The sequence below is a fragment of the Myotis lucifugus genome, unplaced genomic scaffold (genome assembly GCF_000147115.1).
Source record: "Myotis lucifugus unplaced genomic scaffold, Myoluc2.0 scaffold_3, whole genome shotgun sequence".
Lineage (NCBI taxonomy): Eukaryota > Metazoa > Chordata > Mammalia > Chiroptera > Vespertilionidae > Myotis > Myotis lucifugus.
This window is the reverse complement of record NW_005871051.1, coordinates 23,999,680-24,018,868: the sequence shown is the minus strand read 5'-3', so window position 1 is coordinate 24,018,868 and position 19,189 is coordinate 23,999,680. Positions and strand designations below refer to the sequence as shown.

At 40.7% G+C, this 19,189-nt stretch overlaps 1 protein-coding gene across 1 annotated transcript in view; it reads right to left on the bottom strand.

Moving 5' to 3' along the window:
- Nucleotides 1–19,189, bottom strand: part of RHBDD1 (rhomboid domain containing 1) — a 97,675-nt gene that overhangs the window by 21,386 nt on the left and 57,100 nt on the right. The window contains exon 6 of the mRNA XM_006082587.3: nucleotides 14,441–14,584. Within this exon, the coding sequence (XP_006082649.1) occupies nucleotides 14,441–14,584 (144 nt within the window). The remainder of the gene's footprint in view (nucleotides 1–14,440; nucleotides 14,585–19,189) is intronic.

Below are 19,189 nucleotides of genomic sequence, written 5' to 3'. Positions count from 1 at the left end.
CCATTACACAAAATGCACCCATGGACGCCACCACCACCGCCATTGCTATAAAGCACTTGAGCATTTCATGTTTACTGCTTCCCAGATGTACCCTCAACATCAACTCATGTCAGCAGTCTGGGTTTCAACAGGCCCTGCAGGTGATTCCGCTGCACACGGAAGAGAATGTTTCCGTGTGTTGAGAGTGGGGCCCAACCTCAGAGTTCCTGATTTAGTGAGTCTGTGATGGGGTCTGAGAATCTGCTTTTCTAACAAGTTCCCAGATGATGCTCTGAGGCTGGTCTGGAATCACTTTGAGAACCTGATGTAGAAGGAGGACCACCTTTTTGCGAGGTGCCCCCAAATCCATGACAGTGAATTTCATAAATGAAATTATTGTAAGTATTTTCTAAGGCTATCCTTAAATATTAAATCCATGAATGTCAAGAGCCCATGCATCCAACATGAGGAGCAAAGGGGTTTTAGATACAGCTACTCCACAGTTAATTAATTCCTTCCTTCTACTCTACTTTTTATCAACAAGGACCCCTGGGACACTGAAAGGCAAGAGGAAGGTCTAGGCCAGGGGTGGGCAAACTTTTTGACTCGAGGGCCACAATGGGTTCTTAAACTGGACCGGAGGGCCGGAACAAAAGCATGGATGGAGTGTTTGTGTGAACTAATATAAATTCAAAGTAAACATCATTACATAAAAGGGTACGGTCTTTTTTTTTTTAGTTTTATTCATTTCAAACGGGCCGGATCCGGCCCGCGGGCCGTAGTTTGCCCACGGCTGGTATAGGCACACCTTGCTTTACTGTGTTTCACTTCATTGTGCCTCACAGGTGTTGCATTTTTTACAAATTGAAGGCGAGACCCACCAAGCAAAAGGATCAGAACTTGCTTTATTGCAATAGAATGGAATCAAACCTGCAATATCTCCAAGGTCTGCCTGTACTGCGATTCAAGAAATATCGTTACAAATCTGGATTTTGTGCCACTAAATTACTTCTAAATGATGTGCTTTATTGATTTGGCTAAAGCTGAATTAATATAAGTGTCTACATATGTTTTACCTGATTCTTTTCTTAACTAAAGTTACTCTCTAGCGCAGTGGTTCTCAACCAGGGGTGGCTCTGTCCCCCAGGGGATGACTGGCAATGTCTGGAGATATCTGGCTGTCACTCCCAAGGGAAGGGTGCACTAGCGGCTAGTGGGCAGAGGACAGATGCACAGCACAGCCCCACCCACCTCACCAAGGCATGACCCAGCCCCCATGTCAATAATGCTAAGATTGAAAAACTCGGCTACAGAACCAAGGGCCCTGAAAAGTGGGCTATTTATATCAGAGAGAAGAAGGTCAAACTGGGATCAAAATAACAAACAAGCTTCACATTTTCTTTCTTTTTTTTTTAAATCCTCACTTGAGGATATTTTTTCATTGTTTTTTAGGAAGAGTGGAAGAGAGAAGGAAAGATAGAGAGCAACATCGATGTGAGAGAAACACATCAACTGGTTGCCTCCTGCATGAGCCCCGACCAGGGCCCGGGCCGGAGAGGAGCCTGCAACCAGAATAGAACTTGGAACCCTTTAGTCCGCAGGCTGATACTCTATCCACGAAGCCAAACTGGCTAGGGCCAAGCTTCACATTTTCTATGCCATACACATACCAGTAGCTTGAATAAAATTATGTTAGCTTTCAGAAAGGGGTAAAAATAAGTGCACAAAAAGGTATAAAGTTTAGATATGTAAGAAAGCACATGGACACGCTGACTTCTTCCCCCCGCCCTCCCTCTTTCCTCCCCTGGTTTTCCCATTCTTTTGTTTATTTCTCTCCAGAAAGCTGTTTGTTCTTCACCAGTTCCTGCACTCTGGAAAATTAAGTTCCAATGAGAAATTAATTTTGACAAAGTTTCCTTACCAGCAGTAAATGTGAAGGCCTGAAGAATTCAGGAAGATGGCCTTTTGCTCACATACAGACATGATGAAAGACTAGACTGTGATTAACTTCTAAGCAGAGTAACATAATTAGTGGATTTATGAATGGGTCTTCCTTTCACAGTTCCACTGTCAGGACTAATTACTTCTATTAATTAGAACTGTCAACACATGAATATGCTTGTTGAAGCTGCTTCCTATGGTAAAACATGGGACTTGTAAATATCAAGATGCTTGAAAAGAGGCAAAGACTTTCATTTATTGGAACTCTGAGTGATGGAGAAGCACTGACTGCACAGTGAGCCTCGGGCTGACTGTGACTAGATCCCTGGTTAATGAATTTGCTATCTGTTCTTCCTTGAGTAGGCATTCATCTTGGGTGAGCCTTTGGAAGAAATACCCAGTACATCACTACTTCGGAGGAACTGCAGAAAGGATAAGGAAAAAATCCTGCAAGTTACTGGAAGACTGGAAAGAGCAGCCAGATGGTTGGGGTGAGCAGGAAAGAGTTCCTGTCTCTCTTTTGATTACACTGAGCTCTACCATAAAAGAAGTTTTAAGAACTGCTTAAGTGACGGGGGAAAGACTGCCGGGGGATTAAGAAGCAGAGTGGGAATGCCAGTTTTAACTCCATGTGACCCTGGGTAAGTGGACAAGTCCTTCAGCCTCTCTGTGCCCGGTTTCCACATCTGAAAAAGGAATACCAAAAACGGGATAGCAGTAGAACTTGCAAAGGGTGTGGTGAGCCTTAGATACAAGTTCTTATGAGAACTAAATGAAAAAATGCATGAAATGTACTTGCTATGCCTGGTACATAAAAAGGGATTGCTAAATGTTGGTGATTAAGTATTTATTTATACTGTTATTCTCTCTCTCTTTTTTTTTTTAGAAATCTCTGAAATTGATTAAAATGGATGTAAAAAGGAAAATTTTAGTCAGTGACCTAGGTACGTGGAGACAGAGAACATAGGAGAGAGAAAGGGAAATGAAGAGGCGAGAAGAGGAACTGATTCACGTGCCTTCTCTGAGCCAGGTATCTTTCAGCTCCTGCCTCAGGTGGCCATCATTGCAGTCCCACGGGGAAGGTGTCATTCTCTAGCCACAAAGTCCCCACACACCCCTAGTTACCTTGTCCACTGGTGAAGGAAACCCAGCTTGGACACCAGCTGGGCTTTGCCGTGGTGAGGTGTGAAAGCAAGGCTGCGAAGTCTTCATCGCACATTGACGGGCACAGGGTCTAAGCCCTTCTACCTACTTATTTTTTCTTTTCCATTTACATATATTTAAAAACACAGTAATGAAACTTTTGATAGGCAGCCGCTGTTCTGGCCAGCTAGCTAAACTTCTTCTGATAACTACCGTACAATGACTACCATAAAACAATTTTTAAATCAAGGTCATTTAATCAAGCCATTTCAATCTTAATCCCCTGAAGTACCAACTTGGCAACAGTCCACAAAAGACAGAATTACTCTCGTTCTATGTTTCAGTTTACAAGGTCCTTCCGGACTCATATTTCTGAAGCATGAAGATGGCCTGTCTCACGGGTTCTGCAGGGAACAGAGGCCAGGAGCGCAGAGCATCTGCTAAGGTCCCTCCCAATGCAAAGATCGTATATTCCTGAACACAGCAAGAGGTCAATAGTAGAGCTGATGTCCACTGAAAATCCATTTCTGCATAAAATTATAAAACTAAACAACTAATAAAATATGAGAAGTCGATGACCCCAATTTTGTCTTGAAAATCAAGCAACACCTTACAGATTCATCTGGTCAAAATTCCTTACAAATTCATCCGGTCAAAAGTTTACAACATAAAACAATCTAAGATAATAATAGAGGGATATGCAAATTAGCCAGGATGCCGTAATGTCACCACCAATCTACAATCGATGGAGAGCTACAGGAGGGTGGGGCAGCGAGCTACAAGCAGTGGAGAGCTACCAGTGGTGGTGAGTGGGGTGGCCAGCTGAGGCAAGCAGCAGCGAGCTACTCACTAGTCAATCCATAAAAAGAAAATCTAGCTGGAGGATGTTCTGGATCCTTCACAAGAAAGCTCAGTTAAAAATACAAGGTGACAGAAAATCTACCGGAGTTCATAAAGACACACTAGAAAGCAAGCCAGTTCAAGTTGATCACTGGAACCCATGAAAACCTGTTAACATGTATCTTCTTGCCTCGACTCTAGTTGCCACCGCATACAGCCATATCTAGTTTTATTGCACTTTGCTTTATTGAGCTCACAGGTGTTCTGTTTTTTACAAAGGGAAGGTAAGGCCCTCCGCCAGCTAAAAGATTACCACTAGCTTTGTTGCGATACTCACCTGCAACTTCTCTGATAGACGCCTGTACTCCTCAAAGCGAAAGTAGGTACTGAAGGATCCTGTTGACCACCCTCTAAGGTAGTGTGGAATCTTCAGCAATGGTCAGTATAGGCATTATCTCTCTTTGAAAAACTCAGTTTATTTTTTGATTGCATATTTTGCATGAAACTGAACTGGGTGATATGTAGAAATAGCTCTAAATGGGAGTGTGATGATGTAGATCCTAGGACAAGCTCAGGGATGAGATTTCATATTCCCTGGACTTTAACGGGTACCTACTAAGGGACTTGAAAACACTCCATTATTAAGTCTGCAGTAGAAATTCCCACAGGAAGCTTAAAGGTGACCAGGAAGACATTAATAACCTCTACTTGAATAACTCAACTTGAAATTCTTTTATGACTATCTTACAGAAAGCTAATTCACGAAAATTTCTAATTACATTTCAATAGGAATGAGTATGAATCTAAAAAGAGCTTACTGTTAGTAAATTATTAAAATCATTTATAATAGAACATTAAAATAGTATTATTAACTATGTATTAATTAAATAATGATGATGATGATGACCTTACCAATACAATAGAAAAGGCCAAATAATGGAATGGTTAAGCCCATAGACCAGTGATGGCGAACCTTTAGAGCTCGGCGTGTCAGCATTTTGAAAAACCCTAACTTAACTCTGGTGCCATGTCACATACAGAAATTTTTTGATATTTGCAACCATAGTAAAACAAAGACTTATATTTTCGATATTTATTTTATATATTTAAATGCCATTTAACAAAGAAAAATCAAACCAAAAAATGAGTTCACATGTCATAGGTTCGCCATCACTGCCATAGACTCTGGAACCAAGACCGCTCCCATCTCAGCTCTATCACTTACTGGCTATGGGACCTCAGCTAGCAGCCCTGTGGTCTAGCCTCCTCTTTTCTGAAATGGGTGAATAGTAAAACTCACCCCATTGGCTGTTGTTGGAGGAAGTGAACACATATGCACATACACACTCATGTACACACATGTAAACACGCATACATAAGCATATAGAGGTCATTTACAACAGTGCCTGGTGTGCTGACTCACACTTTATCTCTCCCCCTGCAACACACCCTCACCCAGAGCAGCGTGATCTTAAAATCCACATCTGATCTTCTTGCTTCCTGCTTAAAATTCTCAAAGCTTCCACTGTCCCCAGGGTCAAGTAAAAAACCTTTAGACACAGCATACTGGGCCTTTCACAACTTGATTCCCAGCCATCTTGCCTTTTAGACCCACACACTGAAAAATGTATTGCAGACACAATGAATTTAACTCCTCCAGTAGCCATCCCCTCATCCTGGGGCCCTGATCCATTTTCCCTGCTCACCTCACTCCTCGGTTCACACTCTTCACTAGCTTCTCATCACATCCAGGGGAAAGCCAAAACCCTTAAATGGGTCATGGCCTGAAACCCACTAACTCAAATATAGGATCAGTTCCCACACTGCCCAAACTTAGATACTATACCTTCATTCAGAGGGGAAAGAATGCTCACAGCCTGAACATTTTGTCCACCAGTGTTTAAGACAATTAAGGCTATAGCAGATGTCTTGACGTCATGGCAGTCACTGGGGGAAAATCTGTGTTTAGAGTAAATGGCCTCCTGTTTGTACACCTCTCTCTTCTGTTTGCTGTAGGAGCAGTTTTAATTTATTTTCATGTTAAGCAATTGCTTGTCTATTCATGTAACTGTAGAGAGCAGAGAAAGACCCACTTTTCAGAAAACACAGGCCTGGGTATTTTTAAGGACAGTGCTCATTTGATCTCATTATTCTGCTGGTTAATTGACAGGAAAGAACGTCCTAATTGCTCATTAACTCTGAAGACGTCCCTGGCCTGGTGTCAAGGTCTGGGCTGTCTCACTGCTGCTGCTCGAGGGGGACAAAGCACGAGGCCCACACAGCTGAAAGACGGCGCACGTTTTGATTTGGGGTCTGAACAATCCCATCCATAGTACGGCAGAGTTTGGTGGTGAGTTATTTTCTCCTTGGGCTAATAAGATGAGCCACACTGCTGACTAAACATTTTCTGGGGCTGTATGGTTTTTCAGCCACTGCTTATGGAAATCATTCTCGGCTAGATTGTAACCTGCCAGAAAGGCAACTGATTTTAAAGGCAGGTCGAGAAAGGCGTTCTGTGGTGCCACCCAGCCCTGTGCCTGCAGGACTGTGATGAGCGAAAGTATAACAAACAAGCCATCAACACAGGCCCCGTTCAACGACTGCCCAGCCCCTTCCTCACAGCACACAACGAACCCCAGCATTCCACTAACTGGCTCTGCCCACGGACCAGGAGGCCCTGTCTACATGGGTCTGTGATAGATAAAACACCAAACTGCTAATAGTTAGCACATCATTAGGGCCACCCGGGGGTAGGAAATGTTACCATAAGCTGACACGTGCCATAGTGTCAAACTTAAGTTCAGAATGGGCTTCGCTGGACCTGAGCTAAGTGAGCCAAAGGCTCACTTCCCACCTCACCTCCACATGTCCCACCCAAAAGCACCCTGTGCACAGTGGTGAAGTAAAATCTGTCTTTGGGGGATTTAAAATCTGTCTTTCGGGGTTTAAAATCTGTCTTTGCCACAGCTCAGTGTGCCAAAAGGGGGCTCCGCTAACCCCAGGGACCAGAGATGCCGCTTACTTAAAGTGATAATGCAGACAGCAGGTGTCCTCTACAGATACACTTCTAGAAAACACTTATTAAACACTGAGCTCCCTTAATGTTGATGGGTGTGCTACCTTTTATTTCAGCATCACCCTCATCAAAAGCAAACTGTTTCCTTTCCGTCTCACTCAGCTGAGAATGAAAAACGACTGGGCTTTGGGCTGTTTCGTTTGGTTTGTACAGCATCCTGAAAGCAGCAATTCAAGAGTCATCCCATCCTGTTTTCTAGCAACACATCTGTATTTTGCAATACAGAAATACTCCTCCACCGAAAGTGTGCCAGACGCCTCCTTTCCGTGGGTCCCAGACCTCCGAGTTCCAACCACCACACACAACCTTTCATCGAGATGAAAGCGGACAGATCTGAAAGGACTGTACTGGATAAACTGCCCAGAGCTTTAAATCCTGTACACTGTAAGGTAAATAGAGCTGCCTGGTGCCGTGGCTCCTAAGTGGTGTGCTAAAGCAGCCTCAGGCTAGGACAGGATCGTGTGTTCCGAAACCCTTGAGAAAGAAGTCATCGCAGTGGCCAAGGAGAGCTAGCCCCTCACAACAGGAGCAGTTGGCCTTCTTGCCTGAAATGTGGGGTAACTTTAGCCTGGAAGGTTTCCCGTAGAGATGAGAAGGGAACGAAGGGAATAAGCACAAAGAAAAGGGGAGACAGGATCTGGAGAGAGGCTAGTCCAGACACTCAGCTCTGTTCACCATTCTGATTGTCCATACGCAGCCTACAGAGGCTAGAGGTGGATGCACTGAGGTACGGCTTTCAGTGCGTTTCTCCACTGATGCCTTAAATGGGATGGGATTGTGAATCAGGGAAGAGCAAGGCTAATATTGAGTATGTTTAGCAGTGCACAGGTTTATTTTAATATTTTTTTTATAAAGGCTCTACATGATTTTGCAGAAATCTTAGAAAATGGAGTAAAGCCAAAACAAGAAAATAAAAGTCACTGTAATCTTATTCCTGGGAAATAAGGATGACTGGCATTGTTGAATAGTATCCCGATATTTTTATAGCACAGTTATTTGGTCTTACAAAAATAATGAGTTTGTGAGTAGGAATACTGCTGCAGCCTACCTCTCATCTGGCACACTCTGAACTCTCCTCTCTTTTTAATGGCCGAGTATTATTCTATATCATGATTTATTTCATCGGTCTCCTATCCCAGCACGCTGAGGCCATTTCCAGTTTTCCCAAAGTGTATGCTTACAATATAATTTTAATCAGCTTAATGTGTATACTAGTCTCACTAACTGCCCAATTCTGGTCTTTTGTTACAACAGAACCGGCTTTAAACAACACAAACATGACACAGGAAGATCTCTGGGCTCCGACTGAGACTCATACATATTATGCATGACTCTCGCATCTGACTCTCTGTAAGGAAGTACAACAGAATTAGAAATAGCTTTGAATCCCTGGAGGACTGCCATGTGATGAAACTAGACCACTCTGAAAGCTATTGTGGTTCTATAATGAATGGAAACCAACATATGACTCTTGATTTTTCTCACCAGCAACACAACACGACGAAATGGATAAGACAACGTGTGCAAGTCTGGGGAGACTGCTTGAAGAGGCAGAGCAGACAACAGTGAGAAGTCTCACGTGAGTAATTCCCATTAGCAGGTAGCTGGAGCCATGGCTAATAACTCAACAGAAAATTCTGATGTCTTAAGGCACACTTAATGTGAGTAAATTTGTTCTTATTTTTGTTATGAATCATTTATTTTCTAAAACTATTGAAGAATAATTGAGTCCTATTTAAATTAGCAATGCAAATATCCTTAATTGAAATGTGTCCATAGTAAAGCAATATTTTAAAACTCATATGCTAAAATTTTTGGTAGAAATAAGTAACAGCCCAGTAGGTTACTTAGAATTGTCCATAGTAAACATTTTTTTGGTGGGGAGGGAGGGTCTACCCTATGAGATATCTGCAATTTCCCTATACAAACTATTTTTAATTCCTGCCAGAAATTTTTACTTAAAAAAAAAAAAAGGAATTTAGCCAGTCCTATATCCAAGAGAAGACAACAGTGAGGAAAATGCCACTGCTAATCTATAACAATGCAGTCTTTCACATTTAGCTGAGACTTATAGTGGCTCCACCTACCTGAATGTCAGTTTCCCAAATTCAGGTAGATGCCAGGAAAATAGGCAAGTATGACCTTTTCTGGTGTTAATCACTTAAGGGTGAGGAACCTTTTTCCTGCCAAGGGCCATTTGAATACTTATAACATCATTCCTGGGCCATATAAAATTATCAACTTAAAAGTTAGCCTGCTATATTTGGTCAAACATTTAATTCACTCACCCCTAATGCCTTGGCAGGGCCAGACCAAATGATTTCTCAGGCCTGATATGGACCAAGGGCCAGATGTTCTCCACCCCTGACTTAGAACATGACCCTGGGCAAGTTACTTAATTTCTCTGTACCTCTGTTTCACAATGTGAAATAAAAACGATAATCACAAATGCTTACTCTGCAGGATTCTGTGTGGGTATGTGAGCTTTCCTAGTACAGTACAGTAACCAACAGGAAAGAGGCACTTTATGCTCAATGAGCTAGAAAACGTTTCTCTAAAACATTCACAGTGTTTTTTTCTGGTGCCTGTATTACAGGTTGCTGCAAGGGTGCTCCTCAAATGTTATGTGATTCTTCTCTGTGTGGTGGGATTATGAATTATTTTTTGTCTTCTTTTTGTTGATGTACATTTTCCATGGCGAATATGGATTTTTTTAAGGGGTTCAGAACAGGCATCCCCAATAATTATTACCAAAAAATAACGTTTTATGTCCCATCTATAGGGAGGGACAAACTTCTAATTACTGAACATTTGCTCTTCTTATCGTCCTGCTATGACCTTCCTCCCTCTGAAGCCCCAGACGCCTTCCCTCATTGTGGCTCAGATTGTCATATAAACTTCATTTTCCCTTTCTGTCTCTGCGCCTCTCGTGCATGCGGGTGTCTGACTCTCTCATGTACATGAGGTTCTCATACAAACGTATGTAATTAAATTTCTTTTTTTGTTTGTTTGCTTTTGTTAATCTGTCTCATTTTGATTTAATTATTAGACCAGCCAGAGGACCTAGAAGGATAGAGACACCCCCCCCCCCAATTACTTTTATAACCAGAACAACAAATGCTACCCAGATCTAAAAGACCATAATAGATGAGCTCCGGCACCCATCCTTACCTGTCTCAGGCTCTTAGCACAGTACACCTCAGAACATCTACAATTCAGATAGGATTTCTGGAAAAGGAGTTGAGAGCTGTCCATTCCCATGGAAAAACAAAACAGAACCACACAGCAATCACAGCTCACACCTAGCAGGTGTTAACACATACATCAGCACCCTCTCTCACAAGACTGAAGCTCAGGCCACTGAGGTGCCCTCCTTTTCTCTGTGGGCCACACCACGAATGACTAAAAGAACATGGACATAATTTATTCCATTTTCTCAAAAGTTTCTACACAATAATAAAGAAACAAGACAAATGCTGCTTTTAGCTACCCTGGTGCAGCTTCAGTAGAAAGAAACTGTACAACTTAGTTGAAATAAATTGTCTTTTTTACTTAAAATGTATCTCAGTTGTTCCCACGCACACGCTACCTGTAAACAGGATTCAAAGGTATCATCAAATGATCTGTTAATAACAGAAGAACTAGATATTAATTTGAAACCTAAATACTTTTTTCCAGTACGGCTTCCTGGTAATTTTACATCTCAGGACTGTGACACTAGGCTGCAACCAGTTACAGTCTGCTGCCGCCAAGACCTCTGCAGTTTACTCCCCACGGCGCCCACATGGCTCACCGGTGTCCCCGACTGTACAGTGTGGGGAGGGGATGACAGCTGCTTGATCCACACAGTCGAGTGCGACTGGGCCATTTGCCTTTCAGAAGACTCTAGGACTAGAAGCAGAGTTACTCCACGTGTCAGCAAGCAGTTCCAGCTGTAACCAGCACACATGTGCCGGGCTGGCAGACAGAAGCTGAAAAGGACACAGCTTTGTACCCAGCCACCAGCTGAACTTGGTGGCAGGCTATTAAAAAAAAAGGGGGGGCACAAATTATACATGGAAGGATGGAGTGGGGTGGGGGGGCAGTAAATGCAATGAGCTAGTGTTCCTAGCTGGCATCTGCCTTTTGACTCAAAGAGATGGCCCTTTTCCAAAACTGTTCTATTATTGTGGTATCAGCTGCCTCTTGGACTGGTTTATAAAAGCTGAAACTGCCAACAAAACGAGACAAGATTTTACTAAGAGTAGTAATGTGCGAGCCCCTTGAAATAAGAGGGGTCTCACTATTTCTTCTGCAGAGGCTACCTTGGTACTCTGAGTCCCAGCATGAGCCCTAGGATGCATATAGTCAGAAATATGACAGCAGCCAGTCTGAGGTTAAAAAGGTGCTGCTTTGATTCTTTAATTTACTCTTCTAATATATTTAACTGAAGAACAGTTTGAACCTGATTGGTTCTGGATGTTTCTTGCTAAACTCGCATTCTACAAAATGAATTCTGTTAGTTGGCCCTTTCAAACCTCAGTATTGTTGGTTGACTATTACACTAACTTCTTATTGTAAAAACTTGGAATCAAAGACAAAAAAGTAAGCATTTACCCAGCCTTTTTTAAAAGGACTATAGATTCTACCTACATCATGGGGGAGAGATCTTTATAAAATAAACAAACAACAACAACAAAAAAAACCCTAGTAAATTACTGTACTAGGAATGATAGATTCAAGACCCGGTGAAGAATAAGGGCTGCTCCCAGCTTCCCCTGGGGATGGAGAAAGCTGAAAAAGCATCACGCCCATCCTCATAATAAACATAAAGTCTGGACATTCTGAAAATGACTAACTTTTCCTGAACCCATCAGAGAGCTGAGACATAGGGCACCCAACTAAACAGAAGTCTAAAACGGTAGAGGGGCACTTGCTTACCGAGAAGACACTGCCGGCACTAACAAGATGTTAGCCCAAACTGTTAACAAATCGCTCAAGTGTGAGCTACAAGAGAACAGGATCTATTCACAGACTATGTAACACAGAATATATTGGGGGCTGCAATATAAAGGAATTCACAGGGTCCTCACCTAAGAGATGGGTAAGAGTCCAGAGAAACTCTTCATGGGGAGAGAACTCAGCCACTGCAGGAAAGGTTTATATCCGGGGCAGCCTAGATCCTTCTCTAGTCCTCCTTATGTCACAGAATCCTTAAATGCCTGGAGAAAGGCTAAACAAAACAAAATACCATCTCTACAGCTAGGGAGGGGCAGGAACACTGAGAAGGCTACACCTCCAAACCGGAGACAGTTACTGCCTCAGACTAAGACTTAATGTTGAATCACTGTGTTCTTTCACCTGAAACATAATATTGTATGCCAACTATAATTCAATGTTTTTAAACAGAGCTTATTCTATATAGAAAGAGAACATCAATATTGGATGGGGGGGATGAAAGCATACCCCCACTTGCCTCCCATCACCAGACTAAAAAGCAGTCAGAGTGTACCCCTGGGTGACAAGAGCTGGCCCAGTTCCGGTGCGAAGGAAAGACATGGAATTGAAGTGCAAGCAGACACTCGGGTAAATCAGCCCCCACCCAAAAACAAGATCACACTAGAGGAGCTGGAAGCGTTGGTGCACTGAGGGTACCCAGAGCAGCAATATGTGTTCCGTATCACTCCAGGGAATTCTGTACAAGTAAAAATACAGTATTCAACAGAACAAGTAGACAGGCAATCAGTAGGATACAGAAGACCTGAGCAACTCCATCAACTGAGTTAATTTTATTACCACTTGTAGAACCCGTCGCCCAGCTAGAGCAGAACACACGTTCTTTTCAGGTGCATACAGCATTGCCGCGAGGAGGGACCATAAAATATCACAGCCAGGTGATATTCCTCCTGGGGTACAAACCTGCTTCAACTTTGAAAATCAAAATAATTTAGTATGTCAACAGGCCAAAGAAGAAAAAGTATATGATAATCTCAAAAAATATAGAACTTTTCTACAAGCACTATTTATAATGTATCATAGTTCTCTGTCCACAAAAAGAAAGAGATTCTTAGGTATACACTTAAGAAAATATAGAAAGGACAACATGCTCAAAATGCAGTGGTATGAAAATATGATTACAACATAATATTGAATGAAAAAAAGTAAGGTACAAAATAGTTTGTACTATATGGTCAGAATTTTATAAAATAAACTCAAACCAAATATTTTGCCACAGAGAAAAGGACTAAAATATAATACAGGTCTTTCAAAAATGTCTCCTTGATGTCTCATTCTTAACAAGGCAATCACGAAGTGTTTTAAGAAAAAGAAAGTTGAAATTAATATAAACTATTGGTTACACGTTGCTGTCCCCAATTACTATCTAATGCACTTTAAGAAGTCTCTTTCGATCAGTTTCCTTGAAACTAGATGCATATGTTCCTAAAATCATCCACTGAAAATAAAGTTCTGTGGTCAAACATGTTGGGGAAGCATTAGTTATAAAATTGGCATCTTGGTTGCATAGCTAATTTGGATCGTCTGTATACGAGTGTTAATCAGGATCTTCAAGGAGGTATAGTTCGCAGAGTTTCCCAGATTCATGTGAATATAGAACTTGTGAAGGGAGGAGCAAAAGAGGGAGAACGAGGCAAAGAGAGAGGAGAAAGTTGTTTTAGCTGACCTTTGAAAGCAGGTTACCGACATCATATTATTTTGCTTCTAAATACTTCAGTGTGTTCCTCCCAGGAATAAAGGACATTCTGCTACTTAACCACAATATCACTGTCACATCAAAGAAAGCTAGCTTATTACCCTAATAGTATCTAATATCTAGTGCAAATACAAAAGCCCCCAGTTTTCTAAAAAAAAAAAAAAAAAAAAGGTCTTTTATATAAGTCAGTTTTCAAGGTTCTCATGTTACATTTGATTATTTCCTTTTAATAGAAAACCACATCCTGCTCTTTTCATGACATTTTTCCCCAGGAGACTAGCCTCATTGAATTGTAGAAATCCTATGTTTTGCCTGGTTATTTCTCAATGGCATTATTCAGCTTGTTCTGCTAGTCCCTGCATTTCCTGTGTAGTGACACTCACATCTGATGACTTAATTAGGGTCAGTGTAAACATTTTTAGCAAGAATATGTCATAGGTGGTGCTGCATTGCTCATCCTGCATCACATCAGGAGACACACGATGTCAGGCCATCCCACCTTTTTTTTTACAGTTTCTTGACTTTAATGCCACAGCGCTGAGTGCAGCAGGCCTATAAAAAGACCCACTACAACAACACATACATAGTCTGGCACCTCAGGAGCCTAGGTAGCTTGGAATATGGCATCACACCCCATTCTCTGTAATCACAATGTGCACACATTTTCCCATCTACATATCCTTTTCACAAACTATTTAAAGTTTCCATTGTTAGGCCATCTCACCATGTGAGGTATGATTTAAAGGAAGTGAAGGGTGCAAGATTCCTACCTCGGTCCCAGAGGCTGGCTCTCAGTGCTCTCTCCAGCTGTTCCTCCTCACTCAGTCCTGCTGTGTAGGCATCATAGTTCCTGCGTACATTTTCCTGGTAACCGGGCCTGCCATATGGGTAATAATCCTGATATCCAGGGTAGCCTACAAGCACAATGAGAAGGTTATAGAACACTGTCATGGAGTGTTTTTTCAAATGTCCTATTTTGTAAGCAGAGACAATAAAACAATTCATGTCATTGTTCTGAGTATAATAATAATCCTCAAAATAAGAAAAGATGACAACTGGAGAATTCCTCCATGAGGGTGGGCAACGATTGTCTTGTCACTGTAGTATCCACATGGGGCCAGACATGAGCGAGTCCTTATGGCTGAAGAGGAACAAGATATTAATTTAGAAGGTAGTCAGTGGTATTGGAGAGGAGACCCAAATGGGCTAATGACATATAAACTAATTCTCTCAGCTTAGAGCTATTTAATACTTGGTGAATTTTCAGTGAGGTCCTGACAGGAGTCAAGGGAATGGTTGAAATGATAGTTGATAAAGCCTTACTGTCCAGTGGCCCCCATGTAATAGGAGACAAATCAACATATACTACAGATTTCTGTGCTGTAATACATATGTTGAGATATACAAACTAATGTCTCTGTAATTATAATTTCATATCAGAGATCATAGTTTGTATTAATAGTACTTTTAAGAAACCAGTTACTAGATAAAATGAGAGAAAAGACAAAGGTCAATTACAGAGAAAGTTCACTTTTGCAAGGTATTCCCATCACTCTTTTAAAGTCAGTTTGAGTTTACTCTTTATATTTTCTTTAATCCCCCACTTTTATGGAATTTGCTTGGAAGAGATTTTTTTCCCCATCGAAAATTACTTATCAAATTCTGGTGTAGTGAGAGGTAACTAATAGTCATTCTAATATTTTTCCTTCTTTTATACCCTTTGAAGACAATGTTTCAAATGTTTAATTTGTATATTTTTTGCTGTTGATGAAAATTCCTACCCATTACTATGAGTCTTGTGTCATATATTTCCTTATCAACCAACATCACACTACTTGCCTGGGTTTAAGCTTCTTATTGCTTTAATAAGATTATGTGGGGTCAGAGGGAGAACTCACAATCAAGCCAAAAAGAGGAACATTGTAGGGTAGGGTCATATTCAGAATTTTTGATAATTGGTCCTGAAACTATTTTAAAATTTACTTTTTGTGTTGGTTATGAATAAAAGGCTTTTCTAATATATAAGATTGGGGGGGGGCAGGTTAACTATTTCTCATAAGAATTTTCAGGCACTCTAAAAGTCTTTATTTTCATATAAACACTGAAATGACAATAAAACACACTAATCTAGTGTCAGCTGACATTCTAATGTAATTATATATATTATAAAAATATAGTATTTATATCTATTGGTTACGTGCAACAGCAGCTTTATTGAGATATAAATGACATCTTACACAATTCACCATTTAAAGCAGGGGTCCTCAAACTACGGCCCGCGGGCCACATGCAAATACAAATATTGTATTTGTTCCCGTTTTGTTTTTTTACTTCAAAATAAGATATGTGCAGTGTGCATAGGAATTTGTTCATAGTTTTTTTTTTAAACTATAGTCCGGCTCTCCAACGGTCTGAGGGACAGTGAACTGGCCCCCTGTTTAAAAAGTTTGAGGACCCCTGATTTAAAGTATGTAACTCAGTGGCTTTTAGTATATTCATAGAGCTGTGCCTTCATCACCACAATCAATTTTAGAACATTTTTATCACCCCCCAAAAGATATCACCCCCTTTAGATATCTCCCCCTCCAGACCTCCCAGTCCTAAGTAACCACAAATCTACTTTCTATATCTATGCCTATTTATTTCATTTAGCATAATGTTTTCAAGGTTCACCCATGTTGTAGCATTAATTAGTACTTCATTCATTTTCATGGCCCAGTAATATTTCATTGTATGAATATACATTTGGTTTATTCATTCATCAGCTGGTAAACATTTGGGTTATTTCCACCTTTTAACTATTGTGAATAATGCTGCTATAAAAATTTGTGTACAAGTTATTGTGTGGACACATGTTTTCACTTCTCTTGGCTACAAACCTAGGAGTGAAACTGTTGGGTCATATAGCAGTTCTGTTTAACCACTCAAAACTCACAGAATGTTTTCCAAAGCAGTTGCACCATTTTACATTCACACAGAAATGCAGATGGATTCAGAATTCTCCCCATCCTTGTCAACACATGTTATAATTTGCCTTTTTAATTATGGCCATTCTAGTGGGTATTAAATAGCACCTCACTATGGTTTTTATAATAATGATGTGGACCATCTTTGCATGTGCTTATTGACCATTTGTGCATCTTCTTTAGAGAAATGTCTATTCAGAGCCTTTGTCCACTCTTACTGATTACTTGGTACTACATTACTGAATGTCCTTGAAAGCCACAAAAATGAATGACTTAAATAAAAATTAAATAAAATAGCTCAGGACTTTGCGGAGGAGCTAATTCTGACAAGCCTTGCTAATTACCGCCAATAACCCAACTTCCACATTCTCTCACATGTTTCCCACGTAAAAATATAAACATTATAATATCTAAAACAGAAGAAGGATATAAGTAAATTTCCCAAATCCTTGCAATGGTTTAGGGCTGAAGTGGGATCTGGACACAATTTTAAATATGGATGCCCTTCCTCATTGGTCTCTACTCAATAGAACTACCAAAAAAATTCAGCTCCGACTGCTATGGGAAATACCCATCAGTGATTTTCATATCCTGAGAGGAAAAGAGTGTGGCACAGCTACAAATCTTGCTTTTATACTTTACACACACACACACACACACACACACACAACTTCACATAAGGACAAATGGTCAAAACACAATCAATATATCTACTTCACAAAGAACAAAAGAGAGGGGCATTCTAAAACATACTAGAATATTTATGGATAAGTCACTGAATAGAATGGGATACTTCAGCAATCCCCGAATAAGAGACTGCCCAATTCCCTAAGAGTGCCAATTATTTTAATGCAACAAAAATGCATATTGGGCACTTTCCCATATGGCTTATTACCACTTTCAAACCCCTGTGGAAAGTCATTCTGTTACAGAAAGTCTAAGCAGCATTTCTATCTATTTATCCTTGAACACGTTCAGCTAATTCCAAATCTAAAATAACTCAAAAGTGTGGAATACCCATCTTATCAGATACCAGAAATACCACATACATCTATAGAGTTTTAATTTCTAAGCAAGTTTGCTATAATTTGAGGCAACATTTTTCATGTTATTTCCTTAAAAAAAACCACACCCAGCCTTAATGAAATAAAGCCTACAACTCTAAACATCTGAATATTATAAAATCTAATTTGGTACTAGTCAGACAAAACATGGGGAGAGGGAAAGAGAAAGTTTTAGTGCCTTAAGTCAAAAGGATTCATGTGGTTAAAGGTTCTATATCATCAGTCATAAATCACCAACAAGAACAAAAATCTCATCCATGTCTGTTATAATGAGAACAGGTCTCCTAGGACCATAAATTTTCTACAGCTGTTCCGCTGGCCCAATCAGACATTTTTAAATCTTTATAATAAACATGGCTGGAAAAACCTAACAATCAAACACTTATAATGAATGAGTTTAAATTATATCCTGCGATGAATGCTAGTTTAATATTCCTTTGTAGCTATAGAATTTGGCTCTGCAGTAAAAGAAATTCTGGTTATCGTTACTTCATTAACTACTCCTCCATCTGTTCCTTATACACATACCAGGACTTCATGGCAAAAGAGATCAAGAAACACCACCAAGATTAGAAAAATTGGTAGCAGCTTTTTAAACATTCATGAGGTTCTTTGACCTATAAAGACTTTTGCAGCTAAGGAGGGCCATAGTAAGAATAAATCATTACTTATAGGAGATACATATGCTCTCGCAAAAGTTCCCTTGATGACCATTAGCCCAGCCACCTGGCCTTATGGAGCTCTGCCTTTGAAGAAACCCAACTCCTTCAGAGGAAGGAGTACAAATATGGCAATCTTACAGCGCTAAGAAGAACGGTAAAGGGGGCTTTTATTTTTGCCTTTAATTCCCTAGTCTATGTATCTGCTGTACTTATGCCTCTTCCATATGAAGCAAGAAAGAAGCAAGCCCACCCCACCCCCCTGTAAATAAGTGCAATAAAAAGGGGAGGAAAAGACAATAAGGGGGCCTGCTCTGTTTTGTAAGATTAAATCAGCAGAACTCTAGGGGCTAGGAATCAGTGGCCGACATTTTTAGTCCTGGTTCTATCATCAACAACCTGTTTGACTTTAGCCCAATTACTTAACATTTCCAAGCTGTCACACAAGGTCAGGACTAGGTAATCTATGATAGTTTAAGCCATGTCTGTGCACAGATATGTTCTTATTCTTTTTGTCCAGAGGAACATTCCTGTTTCTTTGGGGAATTTTAAAAATTGAACCAGGAGAGAAGTCCTCTTTGCTCTAGCAACATCAAGGTGTTAGTGGCCATGTGGCCTGCCCAGGGGAGAGAATAGTCACTGGGAAGAGAGAAATCACCATGGGAGGTAGAAGCAAAGTGGTCTTCCTGTCCAACCCAGTTCTTCCCAGTCATATAGGTCAACGAAGTCCTACTATACTCAAGTCAGTATAAACCAGTGGTTCTCAACCTTGGCTGCACATTAGAATCACCTGGGAATCTTTTTAAAATCCTGATTTCTGGGCCTCATCT